This window comes from Hemitrygon akajei, chromosome 9, assembly GCF_048418815.1.
Source record: "Hemitrygon akajei chromosome 9, sHemAka1.3, whole genome shotgun sequence".
In the NCBI taxonomy this organism is placed as follows: domain Eukaryota; kingdom Metazoa; phylum Chordata; class Chondrichthyes; order Myliobatiformes; family Dasyatidae; genus Hemitrygon; species Hemitrygon akajei.
In genome coordinates, this window is record NC_133132.1 from 148,440,051 (window position 1) to 148,461,378 (window position 21,328).

At 40.6% G+C, this 21,328-nt stretch overlaps 1 protein-coding gene across 1 annotated transcript in view; it reads right to left on the minus strand.

Moving 5' to 3' along the window:
- Positions 1-21,328, minus strand: part of opn5 (opsin 5) — a 79,787-nt gene that overhangs the window by 15,589 nt on the left and 42,870 nt on the right. Inside the window, exons 4-6 of the mRNA XM_073057254.1 lie at positions 15,461-15,631; positions 15,032-15,366; positions 5,720-5,967 (exon numbers count right to left, since the gene is read on the minus strand). Of these exons, the coding sequence (XP_072913355.1) occupies positions 5,720-5,967; positions 15,032-15,366; positions 15,461-15,631 (754 nt within the window). The remainder of the gene's footprint in view (positions 1-5,719; positions 5,968-15,031; positions 15,367-15,460; positions 15,632-21,328) is intronic.

Below are 21,328 nucleotides of genomic sequence, written 5' to 3' on the forward strand. Positions count from 1 at the left end.
TGCACAAGCTAGAAAGAAGAAAAAGAAAGAGAAAGAGGGGGATGACACAGTGCTATGGAAATGGAAGAGAATTTACAAAATCTAATTTCTCAAGAAATTAGTCAGTTCAGAGATATTCACAAGAAACTTGAAGAAGGAAAGCAAGAAAAAGAAAGACAAAAAAGTTGAAAAAGAGAGAAGCGATAGAGAGGAAAGATTTAAAAAAGGGGGGAAGAAAAGTGTCCAGAGCCGTTAGAACCACTTCCTGTGGTTTCAGAGTCAACTCCTACAACCACCATGGAGGAGGGCTCAGAACCTGAGATTATTTCACAGCCACAAGTCTCACCTGCCAAGCAGAGAGACCCCCTTTGTCTGGAAAGGCATTTACCTGTAAGAGTAGGGAAGTCTCCACAGTGATTAAATCTTTAGGCCTGAATGGGACAATTTAAAATTTACTACGTTGTAGGTGTTATATAGCATGCTGTGTATACCTTTGGGATGCATTCTATACTGACTTAGAGTTTATAGCTAAGCAGGAAGGAGTGTTGTGTATTTAATATTTCATTAGTAATTGAGTAATATTGTAGATATACTGTATTGTTTGATTAAGCATTTTTGTTCGCTTAATAATTCATCATGGGTTATATGTAAAAATAAGTGAATTGCATATGTCATGACACTACCAAGTGATACGTGCATACCTCACTTCAAGTAAACACCAAGTTAGGTTCATTATTCCCATCTCCCTTGTTTTTATTTCAATTAGTTTTTATGTTTTGGATGTCCAAAAGGTAACACCTTATTCTGCAGGGAAGGAAGAAGAGATTCATGGAGGGAACTAATTCACCACTTCTTTTAAAGATTAGCCTTATTCGCCATGTGTAAATCAAGATGTTGAAACACACAGTGAAATATGTCATTTGTATCAAATCAACCTAGCATGTCCACAACTCACTAAACCTAACCATAGGTCTTTGGAATGTGGGAGGAAACTGGACTACCTTTTCTACTCTGTTTAGTTCAATAATATTTTCTCAATATTGAATTGATGATTGCTACACCATACTCCTGCAGCTTACTTCACAGGCAACCTCAAACCATACCCACAAACACAAGGGATTCTGCAGTTGCTGGAAATCCAGAGTATCACACACAAAATGCTGGAGGAACTTAGCAGGTCAGGCAGAAGCTATGGAAAGGAATAAAAAGTTGATGCTTCATGCTGATACCTGATGAGGGATCTCAGCTTGAATCCTTTACTCTTAAATACCTTTCTACATATGCTGCCTGACCTGCTGAGTTTCTGTAGCATTTTGTGTGTGTTACTCTCAAACTATACCTTCCTATCTCTGATAGGCTTCTTGCTCCCATCAGTAAGGATCAGTGTTTTCCTGTTGGCCCTTCCAAACCCGACATCGCATCCAGATAAGCATCACAAAACAATATCTGTGCAGTATTACTCCAATAGGGCACAGTGTATTGTATCAGTTGGCATGACACTATTACAGCCTGGGGCGTCAAAGTTTGGAGTTCAATTCCTACGTCCCTGTAAGAAATTTTGTATATTCTTCTCGTGAGTTTCATATGGGTGTACTGGTTTCCTCCCAAAGTGTAAAGATGTATCGGTTAGTACAGTAGTCTAATTGGTCATCGTAAATGGTCCTGTGATCAGGCTAGGTTTAAATCAGTGGGTTGCTAGGTGACACAGCTTGGTGGGTCATAAGGGCCTATTCGGCACTGTATTTTAAACTTAAAATAAAAATATCTCCAAAAGCATGAGGTGAAATTGATTGCTGTTTATTTTCCAAGTACCTAAGATTGCTCAAGAGACACAGTGATAACCTAAGGATATATATAAAATTCCGTGCACCCCACGTGTAGCTCAGTAATGAAACAACCTAGAAGTCTGAAATTTTTCATGTAAGTTAGGTTTAGCAAAAGGATGTGCAGTACACTCCTAGTTTCTCTAAAACCCCCATGGGGGATAGCCATATCCCAAAAGGGGTCTGTCCAATTTTAATTTTCTCCACTGAAAGTTTAAGATAATGTTTCAGATTCACATTTGAGGTTCTAAATATTTGGTTGGATCTGACTTAAATACTTTGGTCTTCTTGAATCACAAAGAGAACTTGAAACACCGTGCATCAAGTACATTGTGCATTGCAGGCTACTCGAATCAGTTTGATGAATTTATCCAAGAGGAAGAGCCAAGTTCAGCGAGATACAAAAGAAATACCTCAGATCCTATTACAGAGGCTGCTTAAAATGACCAAGGATTTTTTTTTAAACAGATGCTGGAAATCCAAAACAACACACACAACGTGCTGGAGGAACTCAGCAGGTCAGGCAGCATCTATGCAATGAATAAACAGTCGACGTTTCGGGCCAAGATCCTTCCTCAGGACCTTCTCTCTTTTTTTGGAGGCTTCTAGCAGAATGAGTTAAATTTTCCTTATTTATCTACTTTTGGCTAAAGCTCAAAGACAAAGCAACATTGCGTTGGTAAGGTCACCATCAGGCATTGCTTCAACAGGGGTTAGCTTTTAAACTATCTTGATATTGCTAGTTTGACATACATGGAGACCAAGATGTAACATTGTTCGGGGAATGTCTAAGGCAAACATTTTAAAAGATTGTAAACTTACTGACTAGGATGAATGCACAACATCTCACAAAGCAGCCACTTAAGCTTTTAGTCCAATATTGCAAGGTTACAGACTCTATAATAAATTAATCTCTGAGAGAGTTTGCTTCAAATTTGGAAATGGGAAAACTAAACTTTAGACCCAACAGGAATTTTGCAATATCTTTAGGCCAAATTGTTACCTCACTTCATGATCTGATGTAAACTGTTTTCCCATATTTCACTCAACACTGATTTTAAAATGTCGCGTGAAAGAACAACTTTAGCACAAAAAAAATCATGCAATGCATGCTATGAATAAAGATCATCTTTGGAAGCCCCTGGCCAACCTGTAAATATACTTCTTTTGACAGTCTGACGGGCATTGAGCAGGCTGTGGAGAATTTCAAAGCTCTCTATCACCACCTGGTGGCAAACTAACATAAGTATTTCTAGTCATAAAAGATTTATTTGTCACGTGTACATCGAAACATACAGTGAAATGCATCTTTTGCATCAAATCAAATCAGTAAGGGTTGTGCTGGGGGCAGTCCATAAGTGTTGACTCACTTCTGGTGCCAACGTAGCATGCCCCGAACATTTGAACCCTAAACCTAACTACGGTTTTGGAATGTGGGAGGAAAACCCACTTGGTTACAGGGAAAGCAAATGTGCTAACTGTGTCTGTGCCACCCTCAAGAACTTAGATCTACCTATACTATTGTAACACGCTGTGAGGTTTCACTGCTAATGGAATGGCCTCTCTGCAATGTTTCACTGCTAATGTAATGGTCTTTCTGTAGCAGCAGTGTTTGGGTTATGACTGGAGATAACGGGGGCTTTGAAATGTGTGCCATCCAGTGAGAGCCATGTTGTTTTTTCTTGTGGGGCTGACAGAAGGGATTCGCGGTCTTTTGTTGGTGAGAGGTGGGGAGAGAAGACGCGAATGGATAGAGTTGGTAGGCCACCGGACAGAGTGGGTGGAGCGAGGGTCCGAGGGTCGGTGATGCTCAGAGGAGGTTGACGAGGAACAAATGGATGGAATCGTCAGCTCCATCGTTGAGCATTAGACTGTTTCATGAGAATGGGCCCTTTTTCTTTTTTTGTTTCTTTACTAACCCTATACTCAAATTAAGAATTATAAAGCTCAGTCGTTTAATTGCACATTGTGTACTGTTTGTTATTACGTGGTACTGATTTGTAACAAGGGAACACATCACACAGTATCCACCCAAACAAGATTTCTCCAGTTTGGCCGGGCTGGAGGCTGTCTTCCCCTAGATTAATGTCGCTAGCCGAACCAGAGGGTTACACTATGTAACAGCATTGGATTATCAGTTCAAACCTTGCTTTCACATGTAAGACTGCAATAATGACTAGTGATGTTGGGGAAAATACCTTCATCCCTCGAAAACCAACGTTATCACCTGATCTACCTTTTCAATTCAAGCATCCTCAGTTTCCCTATGACCTTTAACAAGCTGGAAGTAAAATCATTAAAAGTTGTTGGTGTTAATCTTGAGATTTAGTGCTTTTCACATGGTCAGGTATATATATGGCTTGCTCCAGAGCTGAAAACAAAAATAATTTATACACTTCACACTGGATTCAAAGGAAAGAAAATATCAAACACGAGAAAAATTTGCAGATGCTGGAAATCCAGAATAACACACACAAAAGGCTGGAGGAAATCAGCAGGCCAGGCAGCGTCGATGGAAAAGAGTGACCAGTTGACACTTCGGGTCAAGATCCTCCATCAGAAAAATATAATGTATTCAAAATCATTTCCTCATAGTTTCATAGTTATGTACCTACTTAAAAATAACTATATTACATGCAATGTTTGTATGCATATTTATTTTTAGTATGCATGTTTTGATTAGAAATATTAAACTATATAATTCTAATGGCCTAATTAAATCATTCATGAAAAAAACTAAAGCTAAAGTATAGGAGTTGTGATGTAATGTTAAAATTGTACAAGGCATTGGTAAGGCCGAATTTGGAGTATTGTGTACAGTTCTGGTCACCGAATTATAGGAAAGATATCAACGAAATAGACAGAGTACAGAGAAGATTTACTAGAATGTTACCTGGGTTTCAGCACCTAAGTTACAGGGAAAGGCTGAACAAGTTAGGTCTTTATTCTTTGGAGCGTAGAAGGTTGAGGGGGGACTTGATAGAGGTATTTAAAATAATGAGGGGGATAGATCAAGTTGACGTGGATAGGCTTTTTTCATTGAGAGTAGGGGAGATTCAAACGAGGACATGATTTGAGAGTTAGGGGGCAAAAGTTTAAGGGTAACACGAGGGGGAATTTCTTTACTCAGAGAGTGGTAGCTGTGTGGAATGAACTTCCAGTAGAAGTGGTAGAGGCAGGTTCGGTATTGTAATTTAAAGTAAAATTGGATAGGTATATGGACAGGAAAGGAATGGAGGGTTATGGGCTGAGTGCGGGTCAGTGGGACTAGGTGAGTGTAAGCATTCGGCATGGACTAGAAGGGCCGAGATGGCTTGTTTCCATGCTGTAATTGTTATATGGTTATATAGATCAGCTTTCTTTGTCACAGGTACAATATACCAAAACAGTGAAGCATGCAGTGAATTGTATCGTTCATGTCAAATCAAATTAGCAAGATTTTTGCTGGGCAATCCACAGTGTTACGACACTTCTAGCACCAACATGGCATGCCCACAACTTACTGACCCTAACCGTACATATTTGGAATGTGCGAAGAAACCGGAAAACGTGGAAGAAACCCATAAGCAGCTTAGAGATGGTGAAAGGAATTGAACCCTGATTGGTGGTGTAATTGTGTTACGTTAACCACCATGCTACTATACTGCTGCATGGCTTAAATTACATACTTGAGTTAATTTTATTCCTCTTATAAGGAATTTCATACAACCTACTGTAAGTGCATAAGGAATATCATACAACCTAGCTCTAAATCCAGGGACATAACTGTAGTTATCATGATGGAGTTAACAATAAGAGGAGTAACACCAGGTACAGCATTGAATATGGTAACCGTGTCTCATCAACACCACCATTGATCAGAGATGTAAAGCTCAGCCCAATAAGTCCAAATGTTATTCTATCACCACAATATTTACCATGTATTCCTGTCCGATGTCTTTGGATGTGACGATCGGAGGCAGCCGCAGATTCTCTCATAGCTACATCGACAGCCAATGACTTGATATATGATTGGATTGTACATTGCTGCTGACTTTGCAAATAGAGTTGGTACCAAAGAAGCTTTAATTGGCACGGAGTCAGGACTTCCAAACGCCGACCAAATCGATACAACTGCATACGGAATCCAAGCAATCAAGAACCCTGCGCATATTAACATTGCTACCTAATATGAAAATAAAACAAACGTGTTTATTAAGTCAAAATCACACTGCATACAAAAGTTGCAATATTTAATGGGAATAATATCAGACTCTGTGAATTTGGACCTGGCTGGTCCAGAGATTTGACAGGACATTTCTATTTCTATTTCTATTTCTATTTCTATGAGACAACAAATAGACATTTGATGAAAGGTCTTCAACCTGAAATATTAGCTCTGTTTCCCTTTACAATGATGAAGCCTGGCCTGCTGAGTATCTCAAGATATTTCTGGCTTAGGTTTGGATTTCTAGCATCTGCACCTTGCTTGGACCTTGAACTCTGATCCATGGCTTTTCCATAAGACTATGAGCATAAGACATAGGAGGAGAACTGGCCATCTGGCTCTTCGAGTCTACTCCGCCATTCAGTCATGGCTGATCCTTTTCTCTTCTCCTCCTCAACCCCAGTTTCCAGCCTTCTCCCCGTAACCTTTCATGCCATGCCCGATCAAGAACCTACACCCAACGACCTGGCCTCCGCAGCTGCATGTGGCAACAAGTTCCACAAATTTACCACCTTTTGGCTAAAGAAATTTCTCCACATCTCTGTTTTGAAAGGACGCCCCTCTATCCTGAGGCTGTGCCCTCTTGTCCTAGACTCTCCCACCGTTGGAAACATCCTTTCCACATCAAATCTGTCTAGGCCTTTCAACATATGAACGGTTTCAATGAGATCCTCCCTCATCCTTCTGAATTCCAGCGAGTACTGACGGAGAGACATCAAATGTTCCTTGTATGATATACCTTTCATTCCTGGAATCATTCATGTGAAGCTCCTCTGGACCCTCTCCAATGCCAGCACATCTTTTCTAAGATCAGGGGCCCAAAACTGTTCAAAATACTCAAGCTGAGACTTCACCAGTGCCTAATAAAGTCTCAGCATCACATCCTTGCTCTTGTATTCTAGACCTCTTGAAATGAATGCTAACATGGCATTTGCCTTCCTCACCACCGATTCAACCTGTAAGTTAACCTTTGGAGTGTTCTCCCAAGTCCCTTTGCATCTCATAGTTTTGGATTTTCTCCCCATTTAGAAAATAGTCCGCACATTTATTTCTACTACTAAGGTGCATGACCATGCATTTTCCAACATTGCTTCGTTTGCCACTTTCTTGCCCATTCTCCTAATCTGTCTAAGTCCTTCTGCATCCTACCTGTTTCCTCAACACTACCTGCCCCTCAACCAATCTTCAACCAATGAATCATCTGCAAATTTGGCAACAAAGCCATCTATTCCATCATCTAAATCATTTATCTACAACATAAAAAGAAGTGGTCACAACACTGACCCCTGTGGAACACCGCTAGTCACTGGCAGCCAACCAGAAAAGGATCCTTTTATTCCCACTCACTGCCTCCTACCAATCAGCCAATGCTCTAACCATGTTAGTAACTTTCCTGCAACACCATGGGCTCTTAACTTGGTAAGCAGCCTCGTGTGTGGCACCTTGTCAAAGGCTTTCTGAAAGTCCAAATATACAACATCCACTACATCCCCTTTATCTATCCTACTTGTACTCTCCTCAAAGAATTCCAACAGGTTTGTCAGGCAGGATTTTTCCTGAAGGAAACCATACTGACTTTGTACTATATTGTCTGGTGTCACCAAGTACTCCATCACCTCATCCTTAACAATTGACTCCAACATCTTCCCAACCACTGAGGTCAGGCTAACTGGTCTATAACTTCCTTTCTGCTGCCTTCCTCCTTTCTTAAAGAGTGGAGTGACATTTGCAATTTTCCAGTCCTCTGGCACCATGCCAGAGTCCAATGGTTTTTGAAAGGTCATTTCTAATGCCACCACAATCTCTAACGCTACCACTTTCAGAATCTTAGGGTGCAGTTCATCTGGTCCGGGTACCTTTAGGTATTTTCGATCATGCAGTCCCTGCAAGTGCAGTTGAATGTGTGAGTTACATTGCCAGAGCTTCCATGTTGAAAAGCCAAGGTAGTTGGGCTCTTTATACATCAATATGGTGAGTTTTAATGACATTTGAAAACCTAATGAAGCAAGAGCTCCCTTTGATTATATAAAAGGCATGGAAAATAGTGAATTCTTCAATTTGCAGTCCTGCATTTGAAATCCTATAGTGTGAATTCAGTATCAGGCATATAAATGTGAAAATCTTCCTTCTGCTTTCACTACACATATTAGAACCGCTTACTGATTTTAATTGATTTAGTATGACTGACAGACATTATACTTTCATGACTCAGAGAGTTTACTGGAAGACGTCAGCTGCTAAAGAAATTTGACCTGAATAAGGGCCTTCATGTTATATTAATTATAAACTACATCTAAACAAGCAATACATTATACAATGCCACAATGCAGTTGGTATCAATATGTTTGCACTTAATGGAAATTAAAAGCAAATTCCCACTGTCCTATATCACTCTTAAAGTAACATATCGGTACATATAATCAACAATGTTGTCAGGGCACTGCAGAACAGAAACAGGACTGTTGGCCCAAATTTCCTGCACTCAGATACATGCAGTTTAAATGAGTATTTCTTTCCCTGCCTTTACTGTGTCCAATCTTGCTCCTGCTGGCTACTGGGTTATCCAAGCACCATGAGTCGCATCCCTAAATGGAGTATCCCAGCAATGGTGCGCACGGTCTGGTGCAAGCCATGCCACACCAAAATGGTACAGCCTAACACATGGTGTATGGAGGGTTACGGTCCAGTGGTGGTTGATGGGACGAGGATAAATAACAAGTCGGTATGGACTAGCTGGACCAAGGGTTCTGCTTCTGTTCTGTTTGTTCTATGTCTCTAACATCATTTCTAATATCCTCCCTGATCAAAAAGGCTACACCCTCTTCTCGCCTAGCTGTCATATCAGTAGCATCTGCATCCTTGAATTCGGAGCCAGTCCTACCCTTCTCTCAGCCACGTTTCTGTCATCCCAGTCCTCAGAGCCAATCCACACTCTCAGCTTGTCTGCCTACCAGTTAAATTACATGCATTCAAATAAATGCAGTTTAAACTGGTATTCCTTTCTCTGTGTTTCCTTCTTCTGGCTATCCTGGTTACTAGATGTGCTCTTGCTGGCTTCAGGGTTATCCTATAACTTGGTCCTGACCAAAATCCTAATCCCTCCCAATCTAGTTTAAACTCTCCAGTGTAGTATTAACAAATTACCCTGCCCCTCTCTGATTCAAGTATCACCCAACTCTCTTGTACAGATCATCTTTATCCTAGAAGAGATCCTACTGGTCCAAGAACCCTTTCCCTTGCACCAGCTCCTTAGCCACAAATTCCTCTGGGCTATGCTTCCATTTCTGACCTTGCTAGCATGCGGTACTGGGAGTAATACTGGGATTACACCCCTGAGATCCTGCTTCTTATCTTCTGACCTAACTCTATATATTCATATCTGCAGGACCTCATCCCTTGCTCTACCTATATCAAATATAGGATTGGTCAGTCTGTATAGCAAAAACATGGTTAAACTAGAAAGAGTGCAGAAAAGACTCAGAACATGAGGAATAGGAGCGGGAGTAGGCCAACTGGCCCGACAAGCCTGCTCACCATTCAAGAAGATCATGGTTGATCTGACCATGGACTCATCTCCACCTACCTGCCTTTTCCCCGTAACCCTTAATTCCCTTACTATGCAAAAATCTATCTAACCTTGTCTTAAATATATTTCCTAAGGTAGCCTCCACTACTTCATTAACCAGAGAATTCCACAGATTTACCACTCTTTGGGAAAAGCAGTTCATCTTCATTTCGGTCATAAATTTACTCACCCAGATCTTGAGGCTATGCTCCCTAGTTCTAGTCTCACTGATCAGTGGAAACAACTTTCCTGCCTCTGTGTTATCTATCCCTTTCATAATTTTATATGATTCTATAAGATCTCCTCTCATTCTTGTGAATTCCATTGAGTACAGTCCCAGGAGACTCAATCTCTCCTCATAGTCTCAACCCCTCATCTCTGGAATCAACCTGGTGAACCTCCTTTGTACTGCCTTCAATGCCAGTATTTCCTTCTTCAAGTATGGAGACCAGAACTGCACGCAGTACTCCAGATATGGCCTCATCAGTAGCCTGTACAGTTACAGCATAACCTCCCTGATCTTAAATTCAACCCCTCTAGCAATGAAGGGCAACATTCCATTTGCCTTCTTGACAACCTGCTGCACCTGCAAACCAGCCTTTCACAATTCATGAACAAGCACTCCCAAGGCCTTCTGCACAGCAGCATGCTGCAGTGTTTTACCATTTAAATAATAATCTGATCCTAAGTGGATGACCTCATATTTACCAGCATTGTACTCCATCTGCCAGATCCTTGCCTACTCACTTAACCTATCCATATCTCTCTGCAGACTCTCCGCATCCTCTGCACAATTTGCTTTTCCCCTCAATTCAGTGTCATCAGCAGACTTAGATACACTACATGGTCCCCTTTTCCAGATTGTTATTGTATATCGTGAATAGTTGCAGTCCCAGCACCAACCCCTGCAGCACACCACTCACCTCTGGTTGCCAACTAGAGAAACACCCTTATATCCTAACTCTCTGCTTTCTATTGGTTAACAAATCCTCTAACTATGCTAATACATCACCCCCTACTCTGTGCATCCTTATCTTATGGATAGGTCTTTCATGTGGCACCTTATTGAACATTGGAAATCCAAGTAAGTAACATTCATCTGTTCCCCTCTATCCACTGCGCTCGTTATATCCTGAAGGAACTCCAGTAAATTTGTCAAACAGGACCTGCCTTTGCTGAATCCATGCTGCACTTGCTTGATGGATCCATTTCTTTCCAGATGCCTCACTATTTCTTCTTTAATGGTAGCTTCAAGCATTTTCCCAACTACAGATGTTAAACTAACTGGCCTATAGTTACCTGCCTTTTACCTACATCCTTTTTTGAACAGTAGCATGACATTCGCTATCTTCCAATCTGCCGGGTCCTGCCCAGAGTTCAGAGAATTTTGATAAATTATCACCAAAGTCTTGACTCATATGTTTTGGTCTTGTCCTTGTTTACAAAACTATTGGAAAAATATTTTTAATATTATTTCAAGAGTTTAAATATTAATTTCCAACCACATCCTTTTACCGCAATTTTTGGTTTACCAATGATAGATAATAAGCGTTTATCCGCTTCATCCCAATGAATGATTGCATTGTTACATTAATGGCTAGAAGATCTATTTTACTGAATTGGAAAGAAATTAACCCTCCAACTGTATTTCAGTGGTTTTCTCAAACTATTTCCTGTTTGAGTTTAGAAAAAATTAGAAGTGTGGTTTTTGATTCTTCAGTTAAATTTGAGGAAACTTGGAGACCATTTATTCAACATTTTCATATGAATTAAATGGTCTGATCCTGAACCTTATTGTTACTATCCTTAATTGTGTGGATGGAGGTTCGGAGTTATCGGCACTACTGTATGTATTTAACATTATGCAATTGCCCATGTTGGTTAGTTTTTTTTAATTAGTTTTTTTTTAAGTTCTCTTTTAGTTTTTTGGGTTTTTTTTTCTTTTTTCTCTTTTTCTTAATTCCTTTACATTAATACTATGAGTTTGGGAGGCCTTATATATTGATCATTACATATCTGATTGTTTATTTAAACTATTAATTGTGTACTCTCAAATGTTTTGTACTCATATTTCACTTATGTTTTTCTTAAAATTAATAAAAAGATTTGAAAAGAAAAAAAAGAAAAAAGAAATTATCACCAAAGTCTCTACTATGACCTTTGCCATTTCTTTCAATACCCTGGGATGCATTCTATCAGGACCAGGGGAATTGTCTATCTTTAGGCCCACAAGTTTGCTCAGCACTATCTCTTTAGCGATAGCTATTGTATCGAGGTCCTCACCTCCCATCGCATCCATATCATCTCTTTTCGACATGTTAATTGTATCCTCCATTGTGAAGACCAACACAACATAGTCATTCAAAGCCTTGGCCATTTCCTCATTACCCAATACCAATTACACCTTTCTCACTCTCCAAGGGATCTACATTCACTTTAGCCATCCTTTTCTGCTGTATATAATTATAAAAACTTTTACTATCCATTTTTATATTTTGTGCTAGTTTAATTTGATACTCTATCTTCCCTTTCTTTACTGCTCACTTAGTGGCTCTTTGTTGCTTTTTAAAGTTTTCCCAATCTTCCAGTGTCCCACTACTCTTGGTGACTTTATATGCACAAGCTTTTACTTTGATGGTAACAGCCTTTTCCTCAAGACTCCAAAATTAGGGGGAATAGATTTAGGGTGAGAGGGGAAAGATTGTAAAGGGACATGAGGGGCAACTTTTTCATGCAGTGAATGGCAAGTATATGGGATGATCTGCCAGAAGAAATGGTTGAGGCGGGTACAAATGTCGTTAAGGAAGCACTTGGACAGGTACATAGATGGATGAGGCTTAGAGGAATCTGGGCTAAATAGTGGAAATTGGGACCAGCTGGCTGGGCATCACGGTCTGCATTGACTCATTGGGCTGAAGGGCCTGTACTCATGCAGTATTGCTCTATGATTTCATAAACTTTTTTAATTCAACAATCGGTATTTTAATTGAAAGTAATACTCCACAAATTGAAGAATATTTGCAGGACTTTCACAAAGTTGCCTTTAAGTCTCAAACTAGGTTTGTGGTCATACTTAGCAACTCACACAAAATGCTGGAGGAACTCAGCCGGTCAGGCAACATCTATGGAAATGAATAAACAGTCGATGTTTTGGGCCAAGACTGGAAAGGAAGGAAGGGGGAAGATTGTGCCAGCAGGTTTCATGTGCTATTTTTCCACCTTTATGATACTTAGGGAATATTGTATTGGAACACGACAGAGTTCCTGACATGGCTATGTGTGGATGAATTGGCAAGAAGAGCCTACTGATTAGAACCACTATGTTTTCTCCTCATGATGTGCCAAGGTGTGAGCTGCTGAAGCTTATTCTTACTCCTTCACAGGGAATCGTGCCAACTCCTCGCCCCATTTCCTGTCCTAGTCAATACCAAACATTGAAACATATCAAAAAAATCTGAAAACAGAAGAACACTATCGGAAAAAAATCTAGCTTGTATTTTAATAAACAAATGTTACAATGAAAAGAATTATTAAGAGATGTTTTGTCTCTATGACTATTTACAGAGGGAGAAATCTAAGATGATTAGAGCCCAGAATCTTCCTGGAACTTCTAAGTTTTTCCCATGTAAGCATAGAGAAGGCTGTCCACCTATAGGCAGGTGCATTAACATCAATTAATCAACGCATGTTCCTTGAATGATCAGAATTTCCTAACAATATCATTCTTTTTTTTTCCAATCTGATCCCTAAAACTATACTGCTATCAGAAAACAGAATTCCATAGTTTATGACCTGATTCTGATTCTGAATCTGATTTGAATAATATATGAAGTCATGCAAAACATTCCCACTAAAGTTTGGACCATAAGACTATAAGATATAGGAGCAGAAGTAAGCCATACGCCCTATGGAGTCTACTCCGCCATTCAATCATGGGCTGATCCAATTCTTCCAGTCATCCCCACTCCCCTGATTTCATCCCATACCCTGGCTAATCAAGAACCTATCTGTCTCTTCCTTAAATACACCAAATGAGTTGGCCTCCACAGCCTGGCCTCCATTCCTGGCAACAAATTCCACAGATTTAACACCCTCTGACTAAAGTAATTTGTCCGCATTTCAGTTCTGAAGTCATGCCCTCTTGTCCTAAAATCCCCTACCATGGAAAATAACTTTGCCATATCTTGATGTTGTGGGGGTGGAACTGGACTCTCTGACGGTGGTGTCTGAAAAGAGGATGCTGTCCAAGTTGCATGCCATCTTGGACAATGTCTCCCATCCACTCCATAATGTACTGGTTAGGCACAGGAGTACGTTCAGCCAGAGACTCATTCCACCGAGATGTAAAACTGAGCGTCATAGGAAGTCATTCCTGCCTGTGGCCATCAAACTTTACAACTCCTCCCTCGGAGTGTCAGACACCCTGAGCCAATAGGCTGGTCCCGGACTTATTTCCACTTAGTTACTTATTATTATTTAATTATATATGGTTTTATATTGCTATATTTCTACATTTGGTTGGTGCGACTGTAACGAAACCCAATTTCCCTCGGGATCAATAAAGTATGTCTACCTGTCTGTCTAACCTGTTCAGGGCTTCTAACATTTGGAATGTTTCTATGACATCCCCCCCTCATTCTCCTGAACTCCAGGGAATACAGCCCAAGAGCTGCCAGACATTCCTCATATGGTAACCCTTTCATTCCTGGAATGATTCTCGTGAATCTTCTCTGAGCCCTCTCCAATGTCAGTATATCTTTTCTAAAATAAGGAGCCCAAAACTGCACACAATACACCGTGTGGTCTCACGAGTGCCTTATAGAGCCTCAACATCAACATCACATCCCTGCTCTTATATTCTGTACCTCTAGAGTGCCAACATTGCATTTGCTTTCTTTACAACCGACTCAGCCTGGAGGTCAACCTTTAGGGTATCCTGCACAAGGGCTCCCAAGTCCCTTTGCATCTCTGCATTTTGAATTCTCTCCCCATCTAAATAATAGTCTGCCCATTTATTTCTTCCACCAAAGCACATGACCATACACTTTGCAACATTGTAATTCATTTGCCATTTCTTTGCCCATTCCCCTAAACTATCTAAGTCTTTCTGCAGGCTCTCTGCTTCCTCAACCCCACCCGCTCCTCCATGTTTAGCCATAAATCCATTAATACCATAGTCCAAATCATTGACGTACATCTTAAAAATCAGCAGTCCCAACACCGACCCTTGTGGAACTCCACTGGTAACCGGCAGCCAGCCAGAATAGGATCCCTTTATTCCCACTCTCTGTTTTCTGCCGACCAGCCAATGTTCCACCCACGCTAGTAACTTCCCTGTAATTCCATGGGCTCTTATCTCGCTCAGCAGCCTCATGTTGCAGCACGAGATGGGGTAAATTTTTTGTTTGATCTTGAACATAGATGATAGATAATTAATTTTTAAAAATACAGAGTTACCTTTGTAAGTTTAATTTCCAGTAGGTGGTTTCCTTGAACTCTTGAATCAAAATGTGCAACCTCTTTGGCAGATGATTTCACTTTGCTTATGATCTTTACATAGGAAAATACTATTATGGCTGTTGGAATCACGAGACAGAAAAACAGTATGCTCAGTATGAAGACCTGTCCATTCACAGAGGCCTGTGCAAGCCACCAGTTCAGAGTGCATGATGTACCAAAAGGCTCAGGAACATATTCTCCCCATCCAACAAGGGGTATAGTGGCCCAAAATACAGCATAGAGCCAGATGAAACCCAAACACACAAAGGCGTGACGTCTCTGAAACCAAACACCTGAAAAACAAAAGTTTTAAACTTATCAATAGCTGTTGCAGAGGCTGCTGCAGAAAACTAAATTTGCACAAATCTAAATTTGTATGGCACTTACCATACCGTAAATGACAAATTTTCAGATATCTGTCCAGACTTACAACAGTTATTGTAATTAGACTGCCACATCCAAAGAAAAACCCTGACCACCCATGCCAACGGCAGCCAATCCAACCAAAGATCCATCGATGAGAAAAACAAGAGATGATCAGGAATGGTTTTCCTCCGACTAAAAAAACAAATATGCATGATTAAGTAAAGACACATATATAGCATTAATTGTTGCTTTTGGACAGAAAAGTAACTGAACACCTTTGTAAAGTCTTTGTCATTATGAAATTCCTTTCCCAAGTCTTGAAAAATAGACTGTAAAGTATTTTATTTTCAACCTTAAAATTTTTTTTCCACCTACTTACTGAGGATTTCCAATACTTATACTTGCAGTATAATCTGCTAGCTTTTGTCTATATTCCCAATGTGACACTGATGAGAATATTGTAAAAAACAAATAGAAAGAAAAAAACAACAGACACAAAATGCTGGTAGAACACAGCAGGCCAGGCAGCATCTATAGGGAGAAGCGCTGTTGACGTTTCGGGCCGAGACCCTTCGTCAGGACTAACCGAAAGGAAAGATAGTAAGAGATTTGAAAGTAGTGGTGGGAGGGGGAAATGCAAAATGATAGGAGAAGACCGGAGGGGGTGGGATGAAGCTAAGAGCTGGAAAGGTGATTGGCGAAAGTGATACAGAGCTGGAGAAGGGAAAGGATCATGGGACGGGAGGCCTCAGGAGAAAGAAAGGGGGGAGGGGGGAGCACCAGAGGGAGATGGAGAACAGGCAAACAACTAAATATGTCAGGGATGGGGTAAGAAGGGGAGGAGGGGCATTAACGGAAGTTAGAGAAGTCAATGTTCATGCCATCAGGTTGTTTGCGTGTTCTCCATCTCCCTCTAGTGCTCCTCCCCCCTTTCTTTCTCCTGAGGCCTCCCGTCCCATGATCCTTTCCCTTCTCCAGCTCTGTATCACTTTCGCCAATCAGCTTTCCAGCTCTTAGCTTCATCCCACCCCCTCCGGTCTTCTCCTATCATTTCGCATTTCCCCCTCCCTCCACTACTTTCAAATCTCTTACTACCTTTCGTTTCAGTTAGTCCTGACGAAGGGTCTCAGCCCGAAACGTCGACAGCGCTTCTCCCTATAGATGCTGCCTGGCCTGCTGTGTTCTTCTAGCATTTTGTGTGAGTTGTTGTTTGAATTTCCAGCATCTGCAGATTTCCTCGTGTTTGCTCTAGAAAGGAAAAAAGGTGTTTGACTAAACTGTTTCACACCAATACTGATTTCACATCGGTAAGACCAAATTATTCAGTGGATGGCATTTACCTTGAACAATTTTTATCAAATCTAACATGTATGGGAAAACATGCTGAACTTTAAACACATCTGATATTCACAACTTATTACAGAAAACTTGTGCAAAGTGTAACTCGGTTTTTGTAGTATTTTCATATTAAATTTTGGTCATTGTAATTAGTAAGAATGACCTCTGCAGTCATAGCATTTTGAGCAAAGATAACATCTTTGATCAGCTGTCAGGAACAGAAGGAAAATTTATGCAATTATTGTATATTAATGTAAATGAGTACATTTTAAAAACAAGAACTGTTGAATGACCATTAGAGAAAAGAATGAACGATATCGGTTCATCTAGTTTTGACTTAGTTCTACTCCTGAAACCATCAATTCTGCAAAAAGCATTAAGATAGTTAAATGTCACGTGAAGAGCATTTAATGGATCCGGACCCGTATTTACCAGAATTCAGAAGAATGAAGATGGCCCAATTGAAACCTATTGAATGTTGAAAGGCCTCGATAGGGTAGATACTGAGTGGATATTTCCTATGGTGGTAGAGTCTAGGATCTGATGACCCAGTCTCAGAATACAGGAAGGTCCTTTTAGAACGGAGATGAAAAGAAATTTCTTTAGCCAGAGAGTGGTGAATTTGTGGAACTTGTTGTCACAGGCGGCTGTGGAGGTAAAGTAATTGGGTACATCTAAGGCAGAGCTTGATAGAATCTTGAATGGTCAGGGCATGAAGGGATGTGGGGAGAAGGCAGGAGATTGGGGCTGAGAGGGAAATGGATCAGCCATGATGAAACGGTGAAGCAGGCTCAATGGGCCAAATGGCCTAACTCTGCTCCTATAACAAATAGTCTGCTGTTATAAGAGAGATTCATCTGAGTATTCACTGGGGGAATACACTAAGGTACTGAAAAAAAATTCTTATAAATATATTGAAATCAAATATGTCCACATTTTTGTCAAATGTGTCCACATAATGAAAATGGCTTATAAGAACACTATTGTTAGACCATGAGGGAGTTGGTGGTGTATGGAGTTAAATAACTGTACTGGTAGTCTAGTGGCCTGAACTACTACTAACAATGCAGAAGACTGAAGTTCCAATTCCAACATGACAGCTATAGAATTGAAATTCAGTTAAAATTCTGAAATATTATTTAAAAATTACATCATTAGAAATGCTAACCATGAAACAACTAGATTATAAAACCTCATCTACTGTAATATATTATTTTCATGCCCTCTGGCCCATACATGATAATTAATAGGGTTAGTAAGTCATGAATGAATGCTGGCTTTCAAAGGGATAACCAGATCCTGGAGGGGAAAGAAAGAATATTTCAGATATTGAAAAAATCAGGGAAGTTTACTACTGCATAATTGAATTTTGTCTTTGTTGCAGAAGATAGATTGGGCAACATGAGCTAAATTTTAAGAACAAGCCCTGTCTCCATGTGGCTTCCAGTTAAATTTTAATTCCGTTTAAAGATTTCAGATTAATGCAATTCATTGAATTGCAAGTATCAAAGAAACCCTTCATGAATAGTTAAATAACTTCTGGCAGAATCCATGTGGCACACACTTGTGGCAAAGGATTTCCTTCACCCAGCAATTTTACTGCTCTTGCTGTCAAGCGGGTTCGCTGTATAAAATGCTTGAAGGCATTTTTATTACATATAAAACCTGTAGCATCAGATGATGTCCCAATAACTTTCCAAATCTCTTCTTTAAGTGGGAATACAAATGTGAATGCAGTAAGCTTCCAAATTTCACCAGTAGATAGCAGTACACAACTGCGTTATAACTTTCAGCTCCCTCACATCTCTTGGAACTAAAGCAGTAAATTGGTTTCCTTCAACAGTACGGATGCACAACACATATCGCAGATCAAACCAATGTCCTACCATAAACTAGTTCAGCTATTGGCAGGAGGAACCCCCTTGTTTAAGAAACTGCTAATATGGAAGGGATCCTTGAGGCAGAAGTAGATTCACTGAGTTAGTTTTTGAGTGTTATGTCTAACACAACACTCTGCATCCTTACTCAACTGAGAGACTCCAGATGAAATATTATCTCAGAATCATTAGCTTGGTACTGCCCAAGGCCTAGGAGGCTCAGGAGATCAGAGAGGTGAAGAGGACTGTAGAATTGATAGGAGATTCCCTAGTCAGAGGAACAGAATGAGGTCCTGTGGACGATACAGATATCCGGATGGTAGTTGCCTCTCTGGTGTCAGGATCAGGGAGGTCACAGATCAAGTCCAGGCCATCCTCAGAGGTGAGGGTGATGCAGAAAACTTGATGCGTACTGGCACCAATGACATAGCTGGACAAGGTGAGGAGGTCCTGATGAAAGAGTTTAGGGAGCTAGGTAGAAAGCTGAGGAAAAGGACCTACATGGTAGTAATCTCTGGATTGCTGCCTGTGCCACGTAGCAGTGTGGGTAGGAATCGGATGATTTGGCAGGTGAATGCGTGGCTGAGGAACTGGTGCAGGGGGCGGGGTTCAGATTCATGGATCATTGGGATCTCTTCTGGGGAAAGTACGACCTATACAAAAGGGACGGGTTACACCTAAACCAGGGAGGACCCATCATCTTTGCAAGCAGGTTGACTAGAGTCGTTCAGAAGAGCTTAAATTAATTTGCAGGCGGACAAGAACCAGAGTGATAATGCTGAAGATGAGGCAGCTGGTTCACAAACAGGCAATGCATAGTGAAGAGAAGCTGTTGATAGGGCAAAATTGCAGTCAACAGGATGAGTTGCAACGTAAAAGGCAGAGAAAATTGAAAAGTGTGAATGCAGTACTGAAGGTGTTGCATTTGAATGTGTGCAGAATGCAGAACAAGGAAGATGATCTTGTAGCACGGTTGCAGATTGGCAGGTATGATGTTTTAGGCATCATTGAATCATGGCTGAGAGAAGATTATAGCTGAGAGCTTAATGTCTAAGGATACAGACTGTATTAAAATGACAGGTAGGAAGACAGAAGGGGTGGCGTTGTTCTGTTGGTAAAAAATGAAATCAAATAATTCAAAAGAGGTGACACATGGTCAGAAGGTATTGAATCATTGTGGATAGAACTTAGGAACTGCAAGGGCAAAAATACACTGATGGGAGTTGTAGACAGACCCCCAAACAATAGCAAGGATGTAGTCAACAAATTACAATGGGAAATAGAAAATACATGCCAAAAGGGCAAAGTTACAATAGTTATGGGGAATTTTATTATGTAGGTGGATTCCAAATATTAGGTTGCTGTTAGATGCCAAGAGGGGACATTTCTAGAATGCCTACAAGATGGCTCTTTAGGGGATCAGCTATTCTGGATTGGGTGTTGTGTGATAAGACCATAAGACCTAGGAGCACAATTAGGCCATTTGGCACATCGAGTCTGCTCCGACATTCAATCATGGCAGATCCTTTTTTTTAACCCCTCCTCAGCCCCACTCCCCAGCCTTCTCCCCATAACCTTTGATGCTGTGTCCAATCAAGAACCTAGCATACTCCGCCTTAAATACACCCAATCACATAACTTCCACAGCTGCACATGACAACAAATTCCACAACTTCACCACCCTCTGACTAAAGAAATGTCCCTGCATCTCTGTTTTAAATGGACACCCCTCTATCCTGTGGCTGTGCCCTCTTGTCCTTGACTCCCCACCATGGTAAACATACTTTCCACATCTACCATATCTAGGCTTTTCAATATTCAGATGATCCCTCCCTCATCTTTTTAAATTCCAGTGTATACAGACTCAGAACTATCAAACGTTCCTCTTATGATAACTCCTTCATTCCCACCTCTGAAGCCTCTCCAATGCCAGCACATTTTCTTAGATGAGGAGCACAGAACTGTTCACAATACTCAAGGTGAGGCATCACCAGTGCCTTATAAAGCCTCAGCATCACATTCCTGCTCTTGTATTCCAGACCTCTTGAAATAAATGTTAGCATTGCATTTGACTTCCTCAAGACCGACTCTACCTGCCAGTTAACCTTTAGGTTGTTCTGCACAAGGACTCCCAATTCCCTTTGCATCTCAGATTTTTGGATTTTCTTCCCATTTAGAAAATAGTATGCACATTTATTTCTTCTACCAAAGTGCATGACTATCCATTTTCCAACATTGTTTTTAATTTGCCACTTTCTTGCCCAATCTTCTAATCTGTCTAAGTCCTTCCGCAGCTCACCTGTTTCCTCAACACAACCTACCCCTTGACCAATCTTCGTATCATCTGCAAACTTGGCAACAAAGCCATATATTCTATTATCTAAATCATTGATATACAGCATAAAAAGAAGTGGTCCCAACACCAACCCCTACAGAAAACCACTATCACCGGCAGCCAACCAGAAAAGGGTGCTTTTACTTCTACTTGCTGCTTCCTACCAATCAGTCAATGTCTAACCATGCCATTAACATTCCTGTAATACCATGGGATCTTAACTTGGTAAGCAGCTTCATATGCGGCACTGTATCAAAGGCCTTCTGAAAATCCACATGTATCCACTGCATCCACTTTATCTATCGTACCTGGAATCTCCTCAAAGAATTCCAACAGGTT